The sequence below is a fragment of the Caloenas nicobarica genome, chromosome 2 (genome assembly GCF_036013445.1).
Source record: "Caloenas nicobarica isolate bCalNic1 chromosome 2, bCalNic1.hap1, whole genome shotgun sequence".
In the NCBI taxonomy this organism is placed as follows: Eukaryota; Metazoa; Chordata; class Aves; order Columbiformes; family Columbidae; genus Caloenas; species Caloenas nicobarica.
This window is the reverse complement of record NC_088246.1, coordinates 37,563,388-37,588,475: the sequence shown is the minus strand read 5'-3', so window position 1 is coordinate 37,588,475 and position 25,088 is coordinate 37,563,388. Positions and strand designations below refer to the sequence as shown.

Below are 25,088 nucleotides of genomic sequence, written 5' to 3'. Positions count from 1 at the left end.
CAAGTGCTGAGACACAAACGTTAATTCAGCCTACAACCCTACAGTGGTGAACAGCAGAAATTAAAGGATTTCCAGTTATTTTGGCTAGCAAATGCCAAACACAATGGGTTTGCACTACGCCAGGCAACACGACCACTGATGGACCAACTGCGCTGTGTAAAAACGGTGAGGCAGAAAACCAGCTCAACAACATGGATTCGAATTCAACAGAATATGCACCACTAATGGAAGGAAAACCAAAAGGGACAAAGAGCAATGACATGCTTTCCAGGAGAAAAAAAAGGCATCCCCTGATGCTCTGTGTGACAACTATCTTCATTAGGTTCAGTGAAAGCAAGCAAAAAAAAAAAGCCATCCTGCTGAAAATAAAACAGATGGTTCAAAGCTCATTATTGTGCATTTTGCCTGCACCTGTGTGTGGGCTGAGAATCCTTTTTGCTTTCTTGATTTTTAAATATATCACAGACACACACACAGACAAATCATGAGGCATAGGGCTGTCAGGCAGCAGACTAATGTCAGCACTTCAGTGTCCTGGCTGTCAGGTCTGATTCCAAACAACCTTTTGTCTTCTTGTTCCAGCTACTAAATTACAGATCAAGTGAAAAATGTAATTACACCCCAAAAGGCCATGGATAGCACCTTAAAATACACTGAACTGTGAACAGAACAACAACAATAATAAAAAGATAAACTAGGATTACCCGTGGTGCATAGCTAATCCAAAATGCTCCACAGTCCCACATCGGTTGTTATAGAACTGTTTCCTATTTGACAAATTCTGTTCTGCAGGGACAAGTACCCCCTCCCCCATTTTTAGTATAATTTTGATATTTGAAGTCTTGTGAAACAACACATCTCCCCTATTGCAACAAATACTCTTGTAATACTGTCACGGAATTCTACTGTACCTTCAGAAAAACAATTCTGAAGATGATGCAGAACTTGAGCACTTGCATTTTTTAAAGTAGTACAAAGGTGGGAATATGGTGACCTATTTTCTATGCACAAATTTAGCTGCTACATTTTTACAGAAAAAAAATATCAAAAGTCTATAGGAATATACTATTTTCTCAATTAGCTCTGAGTATGTTACATTGGATTGTAAGTGCTATCAAATACTGAATTAACTTTTTTTCCATATGATTATTAGAATATTAACTATTCAAGGACTTTTATTGGATTCTTGCACATGTCTATAAAAGTATTACTATTCAAAATACTAAATTATTCTTAGCAATACCTGGCAAGATAAAAATAGGTCATGGTGTTAGAGGGCAAATCTCCACAACAGTTAATCCAATCTACATACAATCAGAAAGGCTGCTGATGGCTGAAATTGTTAATCTCCTCATTCTTATTAATGTCATGATTCCTACCTTTATTCAAGAATTTGAACTCATGCTTTAAAAGGAAAATAGGCAGGCAATAAAATAGGAAAGCATTAACAGTTCAGTCACTGTCCCTTTATTTGCAGCCTTCTACTGCAAATATAATTTGCAGAATAATCAAATTCACCATCCTCACTTGTTTGCACCAAAGAGGGTTTTTCTGAGTTAGAGAAGATACGAATATTCATTACTCTATAGACAGCTCAGGCACTAGCCAATACAGTACTCTGTTCCCAAGTTTGATCTTGAATTTTGCTGCGAGATGTTCTGCTTGTGTAGTAGAAAGTCTAGATATTAAATTGAACTAAATTGACTGATTTATTCCTCTTAAAAAATTCTAATTAAAAGATACTGAGCAGGTAGATGTCTGAACTCCATCAATTTTCTAATGCGTGGTGCTTTACTCTCCCCATTACTGTCATCCAGTAAGATGCTTGTACCAAGATCTCCAGGTAACCTGGTCAGAGCTCTGGCCCATGCGCTCTGTGAACTGTGCTGGAGCTGATGTATTGAGTGAGACCCCTGAAAGAGCCGTACGAGCTGCCTACGCTGTACCTGTTCCACAGGCTGGCTCACCACAGCCCTAAGACACTGGACTCTGTGGATGTATATCAGAACATACTTGTCCATGTTTCTAGTTCTGGGCAGCTCTAATGGGACATGTGGCTATGCAGACTTGCTCCAAGTTCAACTGGGGCAGTATCACACATTTGTGGTAGAGCATATGCTATGACCTGCAAAGGAAGAAAATGTTATGTGTACCCTAACTACTTACTTTTTTTTTTTTCCAACATTAAATTTTGTGAGAAACAGAACAACGGAAATTACAGAAGGTTTTGTATTTTCTCATGAAATTCAGTGTCTACAGCTGAACTATACAGAGCTTGTACATTGCTCACATGTGGAGAAGGAAACTTAAGCCACTGAACTGAGGGTTTACTAAAAACCCACACATGGAAAAATTCCCTACCAAGCATCATGTGGAAGTTATACGAATGCTGCATTGCACGCAACATCTCATAAGAAGCAAGTTTTATCAAATGATGACTTGACTTTATTCAATTGGGGTTCTGCCAGCGCACAAACCAACCACAATCCAGCCTTTTCCCTTAATTCCTAGTACTTCGAGGTCTACAAGAAGCCAAATAATGTGAACAATGTCCTTGAAAATACACTCTCTTTAGTTCAATCTCTGCCAGTATACTTCATTTTCAGCCATTCTGGAAGTGCCTTAATCTTTGGCTGCAAATTCACTTGGCCTGACATTCGGCAATGCATTATAGACCAGATGGATTTAGGAAACTGGACTGATTGGATTAATTATATTAAAGGGAGAGGAAGAGGGAAATAAAAGGAAATTATTTCTTCCTCTACTTCCTAAAATAAATAAATAACTAGAACTAATTCATTTGAAAGAGTTTCCAGGGTGTCTCTCTATGTACTTATACTGTAAAACACAGCCTTGTGGATGCAGCCCAGCAGTGGCTGGGGATCCAGCCGCCGTCTGCAGGGCAGCGCACCTCCATTCACTGTCCAAATTACATGCTGGTCTACTAGTATTTTCCTGAAAGCTGGGAAAATAACAGACATAAAAAGCCTTACAGAATGTAGGCATCAAAAGATACTACTGAAAATGAAAATAGGCATAAATTCATCTCTGTGGTACAAACCTGACCAGATTCTCCTGATGCCAGAGCACAGATGCTTTGGACACATTTCGATGTCCTAAGGCAAACTGTGAGATGTTCAGCTTTCGCCCCACTACATCTCCTGGCATCGAATAATGCAATAGAGACAGACTGCTTCGTGTGGGTGAGGGAAGGATGGAACACGTGAGGGGAATGGGACTTTCTTTTCTTCTTGAAAAGGACAGGCATGTCTAGGGGACAGCCAGTGCCCAGCAAGGAATGGATTTATCCCCATAATCCTGTTCTCATAGTAAGGTCTATTTTCCACATGCGTCAGCGCTGGCATAATGAGCACACCCTAGTTCAGACCTACATATTCAGCTCCCTTTTTATACACCTGCTTTGTTTGTAAGAGCTCGCACTGAACAGCTATAACCAGTTCTGTCAGCTGAGAGGTCCATACATGAGTTACAGCAGAGCAGACTGATGGACGACAGGATTCATCCCAGAAACCCAGCTGGTGGTGGATGTGGGTCAGTGACCTACAACTCCCTTACAGGGAGAGCTGCAACATCATGTGCAAACAGCACTACGGATATCTCCTGCACTTAGGAAGTTTATCTTCACAGTATCTGCAGTTAATCCAAAGTATCTATTTGTCTTCTTAAAATACCCATAAGAAGAATTAAGAATTTTTAGAGCAGACCTAGTAAACATGGTATTTTTTTTGGTAGGGGCTAGATGCTCTGCCCTGGTGATGGCTGTGGTGCTACATTTTCTCAGAGATGTAGCGCGTGAAAAGTCATTTCTGTAAGCTAGGTGTATTCATTCTTTCACTGATGGAGAAGCAGCAGCATATTGAAAACCGCAGCCTGGCTGACTTAACAGGTGTCACAAAGACACAGAATAAAGGCATATTTTCTGCCTTTCAATATTTTGCCCAAACCACTGGTTGCTATTACCTTAAAATACCAGCTCTGAAATCAAAAGCTGTGCTTTGCATTCACATAAGGAGAAACATTAGATTTCCTTCATTTGACTTCTAAAATGTATTATATATTTCTACATTCAGCCTTTCAGACAAGTAAAATAAGTATAGCGTACTATACTCTTGGATATTAACACCTCTTATTACTTATACAATTCCTCTGTGACTGGACCTTCTGTAGGACCATTGCCATGTACACCTATTCCTTTCCACACAACATTTAATAATCTGTGTATTAATATAGAAGCTAAAGAATAACTCTTAAAGCCGAAATAAGCAATGATGTCTTTGTGTCAAGTTTTTTTATGAACAAGATGAATGCTTGTTGTTAAAAAAAGGCATCAGGTGGTCATGTTCCCATGAAACTACACTCATCACACAAGCACAAATGAGTGTCAGCAGTGTAAGATGCCCTAACGCAGACCCTGGAAACTCTTAAGTAAATATGCCACCTAGTGTTTAATTGGGACAATTTCATTCATAAATCATCTTGACCAATTCCTCCCAAGCTGTTCCCTGCAAGTCTAGGTGGTATAGAGTCTGGCAGAGGTATCTGGAGATGCCTCCTCCACCTTTGCCCTCTCCCTCTCCCAAAAAAAACATGCTACGGCTTTCTCACTGAAGAAGCATCTTCCTCCCCAGAGACTGTTTAGCTCTGGATGGACTCTGCCAAATGGCCGAGCTACACTCCCAGCCCATCTTTCTCATTTGAGGAGCCCACAACTCAGACTGCCACAAGAAATCCAGAAGGCACTGAGAACCGACTCTGGGCAGTCACCCTTGCTGTAAAGATCCCAAACAAGCCCGATGGACTTCAGAAAAGCTGCCTTGTACCACCAGCAAAACGACAGCTGGTCCAGCAGACGGGCACAGAGTGGTGAAGCAGTGCTTTCCACATCTCCTTGCCTACAGGTACTTGGCACAATCATTTTGAGAAGCAGAAGCACTACTCCCAGTTTACAACTTGCCAAAAGGGGACAACAAATTATCACAGCAATGAGTATTGTTTAGATGGTTGGATGAACTAACAGAAAATCAGGGAGAGAGGCTTTCAAAATGTAACAACAATTATTTATCTTGACAAACAGCACAGACATAATTCCTCCTGAGGCTATGTGAATGTTCTCCTTCCTTGCCTCTAGCCCTTGCTTAATAATGGCACACCTGACTTAAATGCAAGCAACCCTCTCACTCTTGACAGAAGAGATACTCCAGCTATGTACGTGGCTTGGCCCCTTTTCATGGGCTTAGAACATGCCAAATTGTCTCCTTACATTTTCTAACTGAGATTCTCTTGATGTTTCTGTCATGGACACTCATTATGTTTCCAGGGATTAAATTCCTATACTGAGTCACATCATAGCACAAACCATTCTGAGTTTTCAGTAATGTCTTGTTTGTACTTCTTCCAGATCAATAAAAATCTTAAATAAAACTCCCGTCCTTGTAGTACTTCACCATCCCCAGCTTATCAAGCTGCTGCCTATCTTTATTCTTTGCTCGAAATTCCTCTACCTACTTTTTTGTCTATGTGACCATGTTCATGTGCCAACCAATCTGAATTAATGTCAAGAGTATGATTTCATGAGACATTGTACTACTTTGCTAAAAATCCAATTATTCTGCATCTGCTGCATTCTTTTCATTCAGCACTTTTGTAAATCTATCAAAAAGGCAATCAAGTCTAACTGGCAGTATTCATCCCATATAACCGACGCTGATGACCGTGTGCAGTCCCACTGTTCTCCAGGGCTGAGAATACATTACAAGAAAGAGCCCACTGTTACGATTCATACTTTTCACACCACAGCGTCCTCTTTTCCAAACATTAGCAGTTATAAAAAGGACTGGTTCCTGACCTTTGTAGCCAAGCCTTAGCTGAGACTGCGACTGGCTGACAGCTGCTGAGCCAGCCCAGAGGTGATCGGGGAGATGCCCACACCTGGTTTCCCAGTATCCCAGCTGCAAGGTGATGGTGTGGGCTGCTGAGCTGGCTCTCAGTGGCAAGACTCCCAGATCAGAGGCATTTGCTTGGGCTCTGCACCTGACTGCACCTGAGTGCACACATGCCTCAGGGGTGAGGCCTGCTGCAGCGTGGGTATGGAAAAAGATGCTCAGTGGACATGACATACACATTTCATGCTCAGAAAGGACAGTACCTACAGCGTGATGGGACAAGTGCCAGTCAGCATGTAGGGACACAGAAAGCCGGCCAAGACGTTCCTTGTCAGAAGGTCTGCATTGTGCACAGGGTATAGAAGAGGAAGAACTTACCGTATCTTGGCTAGTACTAAGCATTTCATGGAAGCCTTCGACATAAGGGTTATAGCTGCAGTTAATTTCTCATTAGTGAAGTGATGATTCAGAATTGAATCATAGAATGGTTTGAGTCGGAAGAGACCTTAAAGATCATCTAGTTCCAACCCCCCTGCCATAGGCAGGGACACCTTCCACTAGACCAGGTTGCTCAAAGCCCCATCGAACCCGGCCTTGAACACTTCCAGGGATGGGGCAACCTGTTCCAGTGCCTCACCACTCTCATGGTGAATAATTTCTTTCTTATATCTAATTTAAATCTACACTCTTTCTGTTTAAAACCATTGTCTCTTGTCCTATCACTACACTCCATGACAAAGAGTCCCTCCCCATCTTTTCTGCAGGCCCTCTTTAAGTGCCGGGAGGCTGCTATTAGCTCTTACTAAAGCCGTGTCTTCTCTAGGCTGGAATGTACTCTCCTCCCATGGCGGGGAATCAAACAACTGCTCCTTAGCTATGTTGGTTAGGTGTCTTCATCTAGATAGGATGAATCAAAGCCTAAATAATAGTTTTTCAGGCACAGAAAACCATGGAGAAATAGGACTAGAAGGTACTTAAGAAGGTTTTCCTCCTGCTTGCCTCAGGTATCAGTGCTACCTGTGCCATTCCTCCCAGATGTTTTCTAACACATTTCTATGATAAGGGAGATTTTGTCACCCCCTCAGGCACTTCGTCCCAGTGTTTCACTGTTCTTTCTTTTCTTCTTTCTTCCTTAAGAGCTAACCTGCAATGTTCACCACTGTATTTCAGGCCTATCATCTCTTGTCATGTCTAGCATGTTCACAGAGGACAGGTTGTTTTTTTTCCATGTAATTAGCCTAGCAAATGTATGACCTAAACAAGCAGATCACTAAAATTACAAATTTTTGAAACAAAATATAAAGGATAAATATTAGTCACTATTTAAACACTTTCTTTTTGACACTAATTCCAAATCCTCCACAAACAGAAATTAATCTGTCTCTTATTCTTCAGAAGTTGAACACTTGTCTTCCAAGATGAAAACATAGCAGATTAGAGGCGCTTGTAAAAGTTTAGTGCCTATTCCCACACAGAGTCTCGAGATTCACGTGAGATAACCAAGTATAGATTTTTCACTTTCCAGTGACTAGACAAATGAAATGTTTATGCTGAAGGCTCCATCCTAATCCCTATGGAAGTCTGTTTATACTAATTTAATACCATCAAACTATGTAAAGAGTATAAAAGCCAAGACAAAAAAAAACCCCTCACATAAGGCTTTTATTTTTAATACATCAAACTGAGCATGGTTTTTATGCAACAAACATTTAGTTTTACTGGAATTTCTAATATGCTCATAGTAAGGAAATACCCAAGAGAAAAAAAATAATTTATCTATTCAGCAGAGCCTAGCTGCAGACACAGTACCGTACTTGAAGAGCCAAGTGGCATTTGCCTTAGGGCTACTATAAGCACTTCTGGTGTATCACTTTTAGTACTAATCTGACATTCTCATTTGAGAAAATCTTAATCTACAGTTGTGGTATTCACGTATGAAGTTTCCACATCGCTTCCATACGGCTAGCCTTCTAAAACACTGGATTGGGAAACACTTTGGTGGTAATAAACTTGATATTCACCTTTGCTCTGTATGTTTAGCAGTGCCCTGAACTGCTCCAAGACCCTGTAAAAAACTTCAGGGGTCTTCCCATTTATTTCAGTAGCATTTGGACCAGATCACACCCGTTCCATCACGTCATGTGTGTAAATCCGTGTTGTCTCCAACTTACAAGCTCTCTTGAGGCATAATCATATCATTTATTCTGCTTAAGGCAAAAGTCATGAATCCTAAGCTGATGGTAATAGCATAACATAAACCAGGAACCTGGAGAGATGTTAACAGCTCAGGGAAGCAATGGAAGCAAATACTTTGCAATGGAACCTCTGTTTCTCCTGATTCCCTCAATTACCATTACTGTTAAAGTGAGCCCAAATTATTCCTCTCAAAAATCCTTGCCTAATCAGGCAAAACATTAGGTTTTAGTTAGGAATGCCACAGCTACAAGCAGCATACCTTTTCCTGTGCATAATCACAGACAGACAGAGGGAAGGAATTGAAAAAGATTCTTTCCATGATTTTACTTCAGTAGCTTTCTTATTTTTATTTCTTATATATTGCCTATTTCATATTTACGATGCTTTAAACAAAAAAGAAGCCGTAAAGAGACACAGCTGGAAAATACAAAAGAATGCCAACATTGAAAAGCAAAAGTAAATTATTAGGCAGCTATACTTTCAGTAAGATGGTATTTGTCACTCAAAATATAAAACTGCTTACTAAAATACATATACTAGTAGATCTACTGTATTCATATAAACTCCTTTCCCTGTGGTATAACACCAAAGAGTATTCTGGATGAAATCAGTAACAGTTATTTAAAGAAGACAGTGTAGTTAAGTACTCATGTCAGGGCATGCTTCAATTAAGTATGTACATGTGGTAACCTGTGTGTAAACTACTACTCTTGCAGGACAAGCAGGAGTGACTGATGAAAGGAATTAATTACTCCCAAAGTAATTTTGACGTATACGGTTGTTGCTTCTAGCAGCAAAAATGCCACACACCTTTTATCACTGCATGTATTACTGAAATCTGCAGATAAAGGCCACCTTCATGTGCAGGCTTTATGTTGCTGCTTATCAGTGTGGTGTCTGAGCATCTTCCAGGGAAGATCAGCTGGGGAGAAGACCCTTGCGTATTCTGTGGACATGCATATGGGACTGAAAATGTAAAACCCAATAAAAGGCGGGGTTGTTGATGTCCTAGTAGAACACATTTTAATTTGTTCTGACCAAGCATGTTGCAGAAACCGGGGAGCTGAAGGCAATGTATGAGACACAGTGTCAAATTATCAGTGCGGTTCCAGCCCAGAGCCTGCAGGAACAGATGTTTCTGCTCACTATCCTCTTAACCCCATGATCCACAGCTACGACAGCACAGTGCCCTGCAGCCCTCGTCTGCAAGGACACGCTCAACATCTGGATAGACATCCCAGCAGAGAGTTGAACACCAGCTAGCAACCTGTAATAGGATCATTAGAGGTGCAGAGGAGCTGCAGAATGGGAAGAGTAATGAATAAATGAAAGACTGAAAAGATTTCTTTATCATTGGCTAACCGCAGAACCTGTGGAAGATTCCACGTAGACACAAAAATGGAGTGGCAAGATGAGGCTAAAAGGCCTTCAGAAAGGAACGTGGTGTGAGTAACAATGCAGAAGTGTAAATACTTACAAAAATTGTACCAAAACAGAGGTTCTCTTAAAATTGGCTGCCTCCCATGCCATTTTGATGTAAAGAAAACTGCAATGCCCCTAAAAAATTAGTTCTATAACTAGATTACATCTACAATTAAGGGATGTTAGAAAACAGTCTTTCCTGGAAGTCCTGCATTTTCTTCTGTGGGAAACTGTGTGTGAGCAGCATGACTAATGAGGACAGTAATACCAGCTCCTACTTCCAGCAAAGTTATTTTCCCTTTTCTGTCGCCTTTGCCTTAATAGGAATAGCTTTCTTATCTGTCTATTATTTGTGTGGGATTTTCTGCCGAGGAAATCTACAACCTTTCAGACTCTACAATATGCTTATCTTTACAGCTTTTTAGTTCTAGCAGCAGTATTAACTATGGGCTCTGTCATTTGCACTTAAATGCCTGGTAATGAGTTCCAGCAAAGCAGATAGACAGGTTACCATGTCAAGCAGCAATACAGAGTTTTCTGCACTGTCCTGCTGCTAAGTGAAGACTCCACATACAGCTTGCTCTTGGTTTAGTTCAAACTGCTACACTATTCTTTACAGACCATCATTGTTAAATGCCTCTTGCTGCTCCTGGCATGTACTTGCAACCAGGGAGCAGAAGCCCTTCAGCCCAGGCTCCGAGCAAACTCATATTTCATGTGCAACTGGTATGTTTGAACTGACTAAGCCAAATCCTACTTGGAAAATTTGATGGGAGCTTTGCCAGGATCCAAGCAGGCAGAGACCTGGCACTGACAAAACCTTCCTTAATCTTTACCGCGTTTACAAACAGTTTGTCCTCTGTCACATAGGTTAAGATCATTCTTTTTGCAAATACTTTAAGCTCAACCGCTGCCAAAGCTTTTCTTTAACTCCAGCCTGCCATTCTCATTGCATCCCCCATGCTAACGTGAAGGAGGAGCTAGAAGGCAACCCAAACTGAGGAACTGCTCCTGCGTAAGACCAGCATAACAAAGAAACAACACGTGGGGTATAGCCTGTGCCTGACACCGGGCACTGTGTCACAGTGTCCAGGTCCACCCAAGGCACGGGGTGGCTTCGGTGGTGCACAGGGCAGGTCACAGGAGTGGGAATGAAAGTGTCAGAGCAGGGAACCAGGATGGATTCTGATCAGTGGCTGTGAGAGCTTTGACTCGATCAGACCATTTATGAAACTCCAGCTTGCATTTATTTTCAACATTTCAATTCTTTGAATATATTTTTCCCAAATTACACTTGCTGGGCTAGGATTAGAAAGTAAGATTTTTTTTCTCTTTGTCTGGGACACAAAGATCGCTGACACAGCATGGGCAGCAGTTGCAGGATAACATGATATGTGATAGTGATAAGTGTTTCAGAACTACATATTTTACTGACAGGCTACTGCAATTTTTTCACTCCTACGTGTGAAGATTAATTGCTTACAGCAAGTTACATTTCTCCCACATTCACCAGTAACATGAACTACTGGTAATTAATTACGGTACATACCAGTACCAGGTACTTATCTGCCCTACATCTTCAAGTATATGTTCATTTGCCCCAAGTACAGCATCCGTAAGCAGAGCAAATATGAAGCTGGCGATCACAACTTGCCCAAGCTTAAATCACAACCCTAAGCAGACAACATACAATCTTCAAATGTTCTTTGCACAAAAAACTATTTCTCTATCCAGAATCCTTTTTGAAGCTGGATCCTATTAAAATGACAATTGCCTACACTGCTAACAAAGTATTTGCAGCATGCTGTTCTCCCACAACACTTCATTCCTAAAAAATCATTGCGGCTCCTTCCAGATTAAAGATCTGTTACACCTCTTCTAAGTCAGACAGAAATAACTTTCAGATGAAATATTGGCATTAAGTATCTTAAAGCATAGACGTTTCCTTAGGCCTGTTAGAAAAAATGTTGGATAAAAAGGCATGAACAACAACAGCTTAATCCAGCTCATGCATCACACCTCTCTTCCGGAATGGGCATAACTCCACTAATTACAACCTCGAAGAAATTAACATTATGGGAACAGACAGGTACCCCAGGCAGTACTGAGACATTTCATCCGAATGCTGGCTTCTCCCGCCAGCTTGTGCCTTGGTGGCCCCTTCCATCAACCTACCCCAGGGGAGCAGCAGTGCGGGAGTGACTGAGACACTGAATAATCTCCGCTGTCAGCGTGGGAGGTGACAGAACGAGCCGATTCCCTGGATGGTGTTAATGAACCCGCTAAGGAGACAAACGCCTTCAGCTGCACTTTCACACTGTGGGATTGGTTTCAGTATAAAGCAAAATCTCGCTTGTAAAATGCCTAACCTATAAGAGAAGTACCAATGCTTAACCTTAAGAGCACTGAATTCTCACGTTCCTCTTGAGAAATAATGGACGTTTCTGTCCTGCATATACGGCTTTCCCCTCCACTCCATCATTTCTGAAACATTCAAAATAGACCAGGCAGCACTTTCAAATAAACCAGCTCAGTTATAAAAAAAACCCCAACATTTTACTTGTTCAATTGGCCAGAGAAAATACACCTTACGAAAAACTCAATGATTTTTCACACATGCAGCAAAGAATTTACTTTGCAGAAAAATGTCATACTGTATATTCATTCACTTCTTTCTAGGAGTCTGAAATTTATTGGAGTAATTGAAGGAGGTGAAGGTTTTGATTTGTGGGCAAACCATGGCCTTTGTCTAAAATGCTGTACAACACATGACAGCCTCAAGCAAAACATCTGATACAACTCCCACTGAACTACCAATTCCCCATTTTATTTTTATAATTTAGAGGACTTCTAAAGTTTATATAAAAACCAACACTAAATTACCTTTATTCTCCTTTGTCCCCATATGCTGTTACTGACAAATGCTCAGTTTTTCATTGGTTTATTCCAAAGCCCAGTCTATTCTTTACCTGAGGTTACTGTGAGGAAGAAATGGGAATGATGACCCCTGAGTCTTTGTCTGCTACCCAAACCTCTCATGAGCTTCTCTCAGGAACATATGAGGCTGGTACCCATAGTGAAGACCAGTGGGAGTTCTAATCAGGTCTATGGCAGGTTTTCAGCCTGCCAGCAGAGCACTTTGCCTATTCAGCCCCACTCCTGTTGTAGCTGTGATTGCTCCTACTCCTCCTGGCAAGAAAAATATGTTAGAAACAGCTGCTGTTCCTCCTTCTGCTGCTTCCCCTTGGCGAGAGGAAGGCAGAGAGGGTTGCCAACAATGTAATGGCTTAGCTGAAGCCAGCTATTTTTACACAACAGCGTAGCCACGCTGTCCAGTCTTGCGTGCAATGTATGGAAATCTAGATAAGCACCAATCCTTGTAGGGTGAATACATATGTCATGAACCACCTCTGAGGTAAATAGTGCTCTGAATACCTTAATTTCGTTCAGCTGCAACACAAAAGAAGACCTAATGCAATCACTAATGAGGTCCAGAGGTGTATTTTTGCTATCGACAGCAAGTTAAGTCAAGTCCAAACATTTTCTAGCACAGGTACCTGGAACTAAGGATGCAGCTCTCTACTCACTTTAAGCCACCAACATCATTTTTTGAGCTGTCCTCAGAAGAAAGTCTTGCCGTCTCCCCTGTGAGGTGGATCAGGTAGCAGATCTGGCTGAAAAATTCACATGTTTTTTCTTCTGGCTGCGTTAGTTTTAATCTGGAGCCATTTTCTGGTGTTACCTACTTTGTAGCTGCATAAAACCATACATCAGCAAAAAGGTGAAGGAGAGAGGGCAGGGGCCCCTTCAGCAACAGTTTGCATTCTGTTGGTTTAAAAGAGTTTTTACAGTACTTACTTAAAACTGCCCAGCCTGGAAAATGACATCCAACTCCAAGCACAATAGAAAACACAATCTGTTAGGAAGTACTAGAACAATCCCCTCTGGAGTCTTTGAGAAAACTTTGAGAGATACAAAGGACCGTTGCTTCTCACTGCAAGAACCATAAGTAAAACTGAACACCATTTTGAAACTGTGTTTTTCCTTGTACAAAAGAATATTCTCTTGATTTCCTTGAGAATGCAGCATGATTTTCAACTGTCATGATTCCTTTATTACACTAGTCATATAATAATATTTACAGCCATCCCAATGATGGTGCAGTATTTTCCCAACATAAAAGAAACTTGTCCAGAACATCCTCTGGACCTTTTTCCAACCTACACAAAGAAGTCTGTCACACTGCACTATATTTATTCCTCAGTGTGCTTCAAATAAAGTCAAAATGAACTTTCTTGTGCCTGTTACAGCACTCATAACCAACCAGGGTCCAATCACAGGAATCAACTGAATGAGCACAAAACCTGTCTCCATGGCATCCACTCCTCTTGCATATGACGATACCACTCCATTGAAACAAAAACTATTGTCATCAGTGGATACATTTTGAAATAAAACTTGAAAGAAGGACTTGTTGCCGTGCCACCCTCCAAAGCACTTCCCTGTGGTATTACGCCTTCCCTAAAAAATGTCCTTGTAAATTGAATGAATTTGTTGTAGAGGATGAATAGGTTTACAGGTCAGGTCAGTGATTCGAGCAATTGTTACTACTGACAAATCCAAACCAATATACAATCAGCCGATGCAGATATGTTAACCCAACAGACAAAAACTATGCTAGAAATATCCTAAAGCGATAAGAATACATATAAAAAAGCTGATCTCTTTTCATGTTTGATATTACTACACGATGGCAAATTCATTCCCTGCGTCCCAATACAAACCGGCCCTAGTTCCCAACTAGTCAGTCAGCACACTGAACACTAAAATCCAGAGTCACACTGCAGAAGTATGCTTACAAATGTCAGTAAGTCAATTCAGAATAAACATCGCACTAAAAAAAAGTTTTGACAGCCTTGCCACCTGGGAAAAAAAATCATCCACACCACTACTTACAAGACTGTTTCTCATATGTAAAATGGTTTCTAATTTTCAGGTGGCTGCTAACTGCACAAAATTCTCGATTTATTATCATGTAAATAAGTCCTAGTCCACACAATGCTATGAGATACAGGTGCACGAGAGAAGGAGATCAAGGAAAGCCCACTTCAAATGAGAAGAGCGAGAAGAAAGGGAGGCAAACCCATAATAGCCCAATTTCAGACTCACGAGAAGAAAGGGAAGAAATCACACAATATCGCCATTTGAGACCCATCCACCAAAGACTTGGCAGAAAAGAGGACCTTAGCGCCGTGAATGGAAAGATAACAAACTTGAGCTGTGGTGAAGGGTCTGTGGGAAAATGTTTCATAATTCTATGCAAAATATGCCTAAGTATACGTGGACAAAGAAATATAACTTAGAAACAATTTCAGATGCAGTTCCTAAGTTTTTATATATATATATATATATATATTTTTTTTTTTTTTACACAGTGAAAACAGTTGCATTTGGTACTTATTAGAAAGCTTTCATCATAAGCTCCAGTCAAATATTAGTTTGGAGCCAAGATCACATTAACAGGATATAAACTTTTCAGTGGGAAAGTAACACTTAATGAAGTACAGAAAAACAGACACAGGCTTTTAGACAAAACACTTTTTTTCTCTCAAATTTGATAGAAAGACGAGTATTAATTCCCAGCATTTTAAACTGAATACTTACCTTTTCAACCGGAGTATTTTCTTCACTTGTTACACTTGCTTTTCTTGATTCATTTTTAGTTCTGCTCAGCCTCCGGGACACTTTTTCTCTAAGCAAAGTAGCATATCCAATGTGTTCATAGATGGGATTTGTTGTCATTTTGGAAATATACTCCGAAGCCTTTGTTTCTATATACAATGTTATCAGGCCATCTGTAACTAGATCATGGATTGATTCAAATCTTTTCTCCCCAACAAAGTGCTTCCCATCATAGAACAACCTGTAGTTTAAGGTCTGATTACCAAATCTGCAAATACCAGAAAAAAAAGGGAGAGGGAGAAAAAAGAGAGAAAAGTGAGAGAGAGAAGTCATACTGACAAAACACTCAAGAGGTAATTTTGATGATGAGACCATATATCTGGATTGCATATGGAATATGCACATGGGTGCAACTGGATCTCTGTGGAGACAACAACTCCAGTTCAAACCCAAACCTCTCTGTTATCACATGGAATGGGCTACAGAACAGATGCCAATTCTCTGTAACAAGCCATGCGACCCAGACGTATGTGGCTTAAACCTAAATCCTAAAGGGACTATGGCAGCAATGGGAAAGGCACGTTTGCATTGACAAGACCTTATACCAGGATGTGTAATTGTGGTCTTTTCCATCCCGAAATATTTCTGAGGTGCAGAAACTATGGGCATATTTACAGTCAATGAAGAGAGATGGGCATCTCTGGCAAGTAATTCAAATCGTAAAGGTCTGAATCACCCTCTGGCAGGAAGCCAGGGTGACCCAGCTTCTAATTCAGGGGCCTAACTAAACACCCAGAGTTCTATGGGATAACTCTGGCCCTATACAGCTATGTATGGTAGGTATAATCCATGAGATTTTTAAAGAGTTTTAAAAAAGCAAAGTGCTTTAGTAGCACATTTGGTTTATAACACCGTGGTTGGAATCTCATTCTTGATTAAATGATTCAAAGGCATGACATTGGGTTAAATGGTCCTTATATTGCATCAGATGTGCATGTCTGCATAGTTTGTTGGGCATTCAAACCAAACTGTTTAAGCTTCTTACTTTTTTTCCCCACATTTTTCACATGAATTCCCAATTTACAATTGAATTCATTTTATGATTCTGCAAATACTTTTTCAGACGGATTTAGAAATCATGCTGTTATGTCAAAACAACAGGCACTTTGCCATAATCCCCATCCCTTGGTAGTTCTTTTTATTCTTTATTTTGAAATCTCTCTTCAAAACCCTAAAAAAATATGCTTGTTCTTTTTCAGCTGACAAAAGATGCTTTTAATTTATACCACTTTTTAGCTGGCATGACTCACGAGCTTTTCCAGCTCTACCATCTGCACATCGATCTGAATTCTGAGGATGATTTCAGCACACTATCACAGCCACTTGGGATAACTCCTTATAGGATTTTTCCTTCTAGCTTACTAGCAGAAGGGTAAAAATTCAGATTTTTATTTTGTCTACATCTCACAGAAGTAATAATGCTATAAACATTGTAAAATATTGCCAAGGAGTTTGTTTTGTCAAAACCCAGTGGAATACCTTGCCTCGCCACTAACCCAGAGCAGCTTTAAGACTGCTGCGTGGGCAGGTTTTGAATGGCACAGCTAACCCAGGAGCGGCCGTATTTTCAAGGAAAGGCACCTGTGAGGGGCAGCGATGTTGTAGCTTGGGCTCCCACTGAATTTTTTCACTGGGTTGAATAGCAGACTGTTACTTCTTTGCGCAGTGGCAGCATCCCATCCTTCACACTGTATTTCTACAGGAAGCTTCAATTCCAGTTAGGGAAGAAAACTGACGTCCGATATGCTGCTTTTGACAGCTGGTCAGCCACTGGACTTCATGATTTTCCAGGGTTATTATCGCTGACATTTGCTGATGTTTTGTTCAACACATCACTCAGCTCACAGGACAACCTGGCTGTGTCCTCTGACACTCTCCTGTTCTGTACCCACATCTTTTACACAGTTTTCAAGAAGAAGCTCCATCTTTAGAACGCTCAGCTCTAGGTAGCAAAATTTTTGAAAACGGGCGCAGTCTGCTTCTGAAAAGGGACTTCCTAGCCATGTGCTGAAGGAGTGACTGAATTGCTGCAGTACTGTGATGGTCAAACTGCTGACAAGAGGGTGTAAAATCCCTCTGACACCATGACGTGAATTACGTAACAGCGGACATAGAATTCACTCAAAAGGGACTGATATCATCCCCTCCATTAAACACATTTACATTTGCACTATAAAGCTCTATTAAACCAGCATTTACCTGAGAGCAAGAGTATAGCAGCCGGGTTGCCGCTGGCTTTCTCTAAGAATATACGCTCCTTCTACGCCAGCAAGTATTTCATCTGCTTGCTCCCGAGAAATAATCCCATGAAACCTAAGGGAAGACATTTCAGTGACTAACAGAACAATCTGACCAGAAACACCTCCTCCGCCACCCCAGAAACCATTTGGAAACTTCTGCACTGCAAAGCACTGTGGTCTAAGCTATCAGGAAAGCTTCCAAGCACCTAAAAGTGGCGGCACAGTCATCCAGAATGGGCAAGTCCAGCACAGAGGCAAAACAAAATTATACTGTATATGCAATTTCAGGCAGCACAAGCCAGTATGACACTTTGTCCTCACCCAGAGATTTTGTTCTGTAAATGCCCCATCTTTCCACAACTTTTTCTCTTCTACGAGTCTATGCCCCTCTTCTTTGTTTCCCTTCTAGAGGTCTTACGACAGAATTGAAAACTAGGCACAAACGCATTATTTTTTTAAATGGAGATGACTTAAAATTAAAATGAGATGTCATCCGTATTAACAGTTTGCTTTATTTTTATATTAACGTTGCTTCCCCAAATTTGTAAAGGGAACTGAGACAAAAAAATGCCAACAATTATTCAGAATTCTATTCTGCATATATTAAAGTAGAAGATACATAGTAGTCTTGAGAAAAATAGTTTTCTTCAATGAGTTCCTCATTCAGTGTTCAAAAAAAGCAATATTTCTCTGATTCTTTTGTAATTGCTATTTTAAGAAAGAAAGAGGGCCTAGGATGCACAATTAACCTTACAATAATATTTACAGAGATCTTCCTATAAGTACAAATGCAGTCTTTCCAGCAGTTTGAGTCTTAACTCCTACACACATTTGCTAGCTGGTAAGTCTCCAAGGGTCTCCTCGGAGGTTTTGAAAGTTTCTATTTTTGCTGCTGTCTGAAAAAAAAGGCACTAAAATGTATTGGCCTTCAGCATTTTCTCTTTTCTAACAATACATATGAAGTGGCATATTTCTAACACTGCCTCTGGCTCGGTAGTGAAAGAGAAGAAAAACATGTTGGATATAAATGCAATTGTTGTTCTGTTCTCTTTACACTGTCTTTTCACAACTAATACATGTTGGAAATGTTAGGTTTAGGTGACCTTTCCTGAGTGACTTTCTATTCAAAATGATGCAAATTGATTCATACTTGCTGTCTGTACTGATAGGGACACACTCATTTACTCCCAAATCCAAATTAAAACGAGCATCCCCTAGACGACATAATTTAAGCATGTCTTTACAGTAAACTCATGGCAGCTCGTAACTCTAGTTAAAAATAATAAGCGTAAGCTATTTGCCACCAGAAGCTCATTATAAAATATAGCAGGCTTTAGGTTAGACATTAGGAAAAAAACTCTCCTGGAGATCAATTTAAGAAATCACTGGTACAGGATACTTGGGGCACCTGTGCAATTTCTTTAACCATGGGTGGTAAGGGCATAAAACCAGCTTGTACACGCTACAAGCTCCCCTGAACTCAGACGCCTGCCTCTGACAGCAGCCAACAAGAAATGCTTATGGAAAGAGAACAGGAAGAATTGACATATTTCTTTCACTTCACATCCCTGTCCATCCATCGCTCGTTTAGCCAGAAGTTGTGACCTTAACCTTCACGAATCTGAGAATCTCTCTCATAAACCCTTTAATACCTTTATGCTTTTGGCCTCTGCAGCACCCTGTGGCAATGAACTTGAGAGGGACACTGTACATGTCCCTCACTTGGACACCCACTGAGGAAGACCTGATCGTTTTCCTCCTATGGTAGGAGCCGCATCCCTTTGCTCCACTGTTGTTGCACTTTGCTGTACCTTTCTTTCATTTCTTCTGTAACCTTTCTGAAAAGGAGGAAGGAGGAAGGGATAGAGATGGACCAGAACTATGTGCACTATTTAAAATGCAGCTGCATCATATATTTACATAGTAATATAATTATGATTTCTTTTGTCTGTTTCTTTCCCTAGAAAACCTTGATTCTGTCTCCAAGCACTACTGAGCACTGAGTGAATTGCTTACATAGGACTGTCCCCAGTGGTCCTGAAATCTTTTCAAATGATAATAACTAACGTGATCTTGCCTGGGTGGGTTCACCCAGCTGATTTCTTGCAGTCCCTGCCAGCCCTGCTGCTCCACAAACCCAGAGAATGTCAAACAGCCAGGCAGGTTCCTGGATAAGAGATTGTGGTGACGGTTTTGCAAGTCCTGCTGTAGGAAGCATGATGGGTTCCTCGGGTGGGTACTGTCTTCAGCTTTGTTGTACTCTAGTGGCAAGATCTGAATTCCCTGTTGTCAAAGATAGTATTTAAAAAATGAAACTTCAGTAATTGGGGGCAAAGCTACTGGCTCTTGAGGTTTTTGACGGTAGAAGAGGATTATTAAACACAGATGATGTGTCTGGGATGGTAGAAAAAATAGAACATGGGATCTAAGTAATTTAACTAGTGATAAGGGCTGGGGCCTTAGCAGATTACTTCAGCAAAGGCCAAATGCCAGATCTGGGTGGTTGCTGCAGGGGCTACGCCCTTCAACTTCACCTGCCCATTGCAGGAACACTGGGAGGTTAAAAATGACACTGAAAATAAAAGGAAGAACTACTCCAGACAATATTTTTTCCCTAACTGTCCCAAGAAGATCAAAATAGACATGCAGGCTCACAGAGCATCACAGTCCATGGATTGTGAGCAGTAGTACTGGACTGTAACATAGCTTAATTAGTAGGTTTTCAATCTATTTAGCTCCCAGTTGAAGTAAAAGGTAAAACAAAACATTTTATCAGACCTCTATTGTGTCTTATTTTTATTTTTATTTTTTTTTAGTTCTAGAACAACAACATTAGAAGATAAAAATACTTACTCTCTTCCATAATACTTTGGTCTGTTCTCCACCTAAATTTCGAAAGAAAGGAAAAAATATTAAAAATAGTCTCAATTTTAAATAAACTACATAAAAATAAATTATGCTTGATTATTAATAAAGACCATACTGCACCCATCTAAGTGACAATATTCTGCAGATTCAAAACCGTGACTGGAACATGACTACACAGAAGAACAGAAAAATAGAAACTGAAAGGGTAGTGTTATTGATGGATTTCTGGGAAGAATAACATGTGTCGATGGCAAAAAAATAGAACTGCACATAATTCTATAAAATATGCTCAAACGGATAAAGCATAATTTACTGTTGGTTTGCCAATCTATTTTTTATAATGTAAAGTAACACTATTTTTGTTATACACCCTTTAGCTTCTTAAAAACATTTTTTTGCCTATATACGGCAACTAACAGAAGATAAAAAGTTTAATATTCTTGGGAAAAACAAGGTTTCTGGATTTAGACCTAGTCTTAAATTCCTCAAAGTCTCAAGAACTTTTGGACCTGATCCAAAGTCCACCGAAAAGTCACTGGAAGGACTCCCAGCTATTTTAAAGAGCTGTGAACCAAATTTTAGCAACGCCACGTTCTGAGCCAGAAACTCTGGACGCGTCTGACACTTCGACTCGTTTCTCAGACCCCAGTCTTTCTGGAAAGTTCGCAGGAAAAGCCACCTCGCCAACCCCTGACTTCATCCTCCACCGGCCTTTGTCTTGCTCGGGCCCCGGCCGCGATGCCGGGCGGCGCCGGCAGGGGGCGCAGCTGCCCCGCGGCCTCACCCCGCGCGATCGTCACACGTCGGGCTACCACACATTAATTTCCAGATTATTTTTTTTTCCCCCAGACGTATTTATATATATTTATATATGCATTCATTTAAGTGTTTTTATAAAGAGATGCTGGGTCTCCAGCTATGGCACTGATCAATAGTGTCACCGGCGGCAGGTCCAGCCCACACATCCATGTGTGAACACGACAGAACTTAATACAAGATGCACATAAAATACTTTGTTTACTAAAAAAAAAATACCCGAGCAAGTGCATACCTCAGTAAAACTGGCCATATCAATGGAATTACTGCTTCATACATAGTGACACACAGGTAGAAAAATTGTGGTTTCAAGACTTGGATCCTTCAGGATGAAATCGATGAATTTTCACCAATTCATCTGACTGGACACACAGACCCTTGTTCTTGTTTTGATTATATCTCATTATTTCACTCATAAAAAACTTTACATCGATGAAGGTTTTTAATTTCTGAATACCAAATGTGACACTTTTGAGTCAATAATCCACACGCCACACACTAAACCGAAGCAGCCGACTTTCCGCCCTGCAGTCACCAAGGCTGCAATTCAGCACAAGGCGAACAAAAGTCTGCGCAGGATAATGAGAATCTTCAATGGAAGACCTATGGGACTTCAATCAACTCCTTACTGCGCTTCTTTCCCAGCTCGGCATTTCTTTTCTAGCACAGCACTAACAATAGCAGTATCAGACCCTTGAAACTCCTGCCTAGGAATAATACCTTGATGCAAACAGTTTTGAGATCTGAGGGGCAGGGATAAGAGGAAAATGCAAACGCAGAAGTGAAAGAGAGAGCAACGTCAGAAAAATTGCCAAGTGCAGGTGCTGTGTTTCTATTAATATGTGCATATACGGCAACTCAGAGAAGAAAGTGTATGAATTCATTTTTTTAACTTTATATTTTTATAAGTAAAAAAAAAAGATCAAGAAAAAGCCGTATTATCTCAGAAAAGAGGTGGTTCATATGTTCATCTTTAGTAATGCTACATGAGTTTATTATCTTCGAACTGTGCTGCCTTCCTGTCATCCTTACAGACCTTGATGACCCCCTAAAGCATATAGTTAGAATCACAGAATCACAGAATCACAGAATGTTAGGGATTGGAAGGGACCTCAAAAGATCATCTAGTCCAATCCCCCTGCCAGAGCAGGAAAACTTAGGTGAGGTTACACAGGAAGGCGTCCAGGCGGGTTTTGAATGTCTCCAGAGAAGGAGAATCCACAACCCCCCTGGGCAGCCCGTTCCAGTGCTCTGTCACCCTCACTGAGAAGAAGTTTCTTCTCACATTTAAGTGGAACCTCTTGTGTTCCAGCTTGAACCCATTACCCCTTGTCTTACTGTTGGTTGTCACCGAGAAGAGCCTAGCTCCATCCTCGTGACACCCACCCTTTATATATTTATAAACATTAATGAGGTCACCCCTCAGTCTCCTCTTCTCCAAGCTAAAGAGACCCAGCTCCCTCAGCCTTTCCTCATAAGGGAGATGCTCCACTCCCTTAATCATCTTCGTGGCCCTGCGCTGGACTCTCTCCAGCAGTTCCCTGTCCTTCTTGAACTGAGGGGCCCAGAACTGGACACAATATTCCAGATGAGGTCTCACCAGGGCAGAGTAGAGGGGAAGGAGAACCTCTCTGGACCTACTAACCACCCCCCTTCTAATACACCCCAGGATGCCATTGGCCTTCTTGGCCACAAGGGCACAGTGCTGGCTCATGGTCATCCTGCTGTCCACCAGGACCCCCAGGTCCCTTTCCCCTACACTGCTCTCTAATAGGTCATTCCCCAACCTGTACTGGAACCTGGGGTTGTTCCTGCCCAGATGCAAGACTCTAAAAAAATGGGTATCAGAAGCTGGGTTAGGTGAGGGCACCACATGCAATCTTCTCTTTCATGGAAACAAAGGCCATCCAGTACATGAAAATGGTGACAAGGAACAAACAGATAAACTTTCATTCCCCCAGAAAGCCAAATAAAACCCTGACACCACAGAAGGTAAAGTATGATTTTCATCTAGAATTCAGAGTCTGTTTCTTTTTAAAAATAGATTTGCCTTGACTGTATGTACACACAGAATAAAACCCAACAGTTTCAGTATATATCAGAAAGATAAAAGAATCAACAGTACTAGCACTCACCCTCAAAATTACCTGTAAGCACAAGTTCCTCCACAAATACATATGTATATAAATGACTATATGTATAAAGTATAAAAGCAATCTGGAAAAAACTCCTTGAGCAAATGGAGGCACATTTTGTATCACTCTCACGCCACCATTTATGCAAAAATATACATTTATCTGTGAAATTTTTATCATTTAACTAGCAACTGATTGCACTGCCCTGGACACCATGGTTTCCATTTTCCATGCTGTTCCTGAGGTAAAAGATTTGTTCTTCTGAGAATCCACACAAAACCCATCAAATCCTATATTCTCCCCTCTCCTCCATTAAACAGAAACCTTCACTCCAACATTTTTTAGCATCCACGTGTCTAAATGGTCACAACTTCAGCACTTGGCTTTAGGCAAGAAAGATACTGTAGTTTTCCCTGAACTGAAGCTCCAGATGTGCCAGACCATCCAGATGCCCCAGAATCTAAAAATCCTCTCCTAAGCTCACTGTCACCTTTAGCCTGAAATAATAATTTTGCTGCTAACCTACTTCACTGCTAGGAACAAACACAAGGAAACAAAGTTAAAGCAAGATAAAAGATCAAAATAACATCAGGGTCTCTACATCAAAACCAGAATGTTGGACTGAACTTAGAAATAAACCAAAAGCCTGCACAATTGATGGAGCAGAGGCTTAAAAGTATCAAAGGAGCCAGTAGGTCTGTTTTGCACCAACTGCAGACTCTGTACAAACTTCAAGGGAAATTCTATATATCTCAAAAGGCAAAGGTGACTGAGATTCAGTTGGCATTAAGCTTTACCTCTCCTGTTCTAAATGGGCTTGTGCACACAAAAGTCAAGCAGATGCACCTAAGAGAATTCTTAGTCGTGGAAAGGACAGGAAATATGCAGGTAGAAAAGTGACTGTTTGCTGGTAGCAGGAGCCCAGAACAATCAGCCTTACTCTGAGGACACGTACACTGAAGTTTTTTTTCATAGATAACAGCTATGAAGCACACTTAGCTGACCAGTTGGTTTTATCCATCAGTCTGGCCCACCTCCCTAGACACTGAGCAAGGGGAGAGATCAGAGGGGTTGAATCATTTAGATCTCTATGCTAATAGACAAAAACAAGGTACAAAACTGAATAAAATTATGTAAGGCAGATAACAGGTCTTTGCTAATGAAAATATATTTTGCCTGAAGAACTCCACATCTTACTTTTACTACCCCTATACAGAGGACAAATAAAATGGATCCTCTTTCTCTACTAGAAGTGGCAGCTTTCAAATGAAATGTGGGATGGCGATTTCCTGGCTTAGAAAAAGGTATTCTTGACAACCTCAAACAAAAAAGGTTGTTGCAGAGCAGGCATGTCTGGCCATTGTTCCAGAAACCAGGTAGAAAACACTGAAAATTACTACTGAAATTCATAGTTGTATGAATTATAAATCATCAGTGAATGACAAAATTGTTTAAAACTAGAGTCCAGTTGATCAGGAAATAAGAAATAGGGTGAAACAGCTTAAATCACTACTAATCGCTACCCTTTAAAAGCCAGCAACATTCAACACCACCTAATCTTGGAGCATGCACAAAGAGAAATGAAACCCAGCACAGCTCTCCTGGCTCCCTCCAAAAGCCTTTGGAAGCTCATGTTTGAGAGACTGCATACTCCAGCCTTGATTCCCAGCCTGCCAGACCATATTGCCTCTCCCCAACCCACAAAAAACCCAACTTCTACACTTAGTCTAATTTTTAGAGTGTGTTTTTGGTTGTGTTTTGTTTTT

The 25,088-nt window shown here is 40.8% G+C and overlaps 1 protein-coding gene across 1 annotated transcript in view; it reads right to left on the bottom strand.

Moving 5' to 3' along the window:
* The window catches only part of CHN2 (chimerin 2), a 164,609-nt gene that overhangs the window by 53,013 nt on the left and 86,508 nt on the right, over positions 1-25,088 (bottom strand). The window contains exons 4-6 of the mRNA XM_065627803.1: positions 20,357-20,388; positions 17,463-17,576; positions 15,186-15,471 (exon numbers count right to left, since the gene is read on the bottom strand). Of these exons, the coding sequence (XP_065483875.1) occupies positions 15,186-15,471; positions 17,463-17,576; positions 20,357-20,388 (432 nt within the window). The remainder of the gene's footprint in view (positions 1-15,185; positions 15,472-17,462; positions 17,577-20,356; positions 20,389-25,088) is intronic.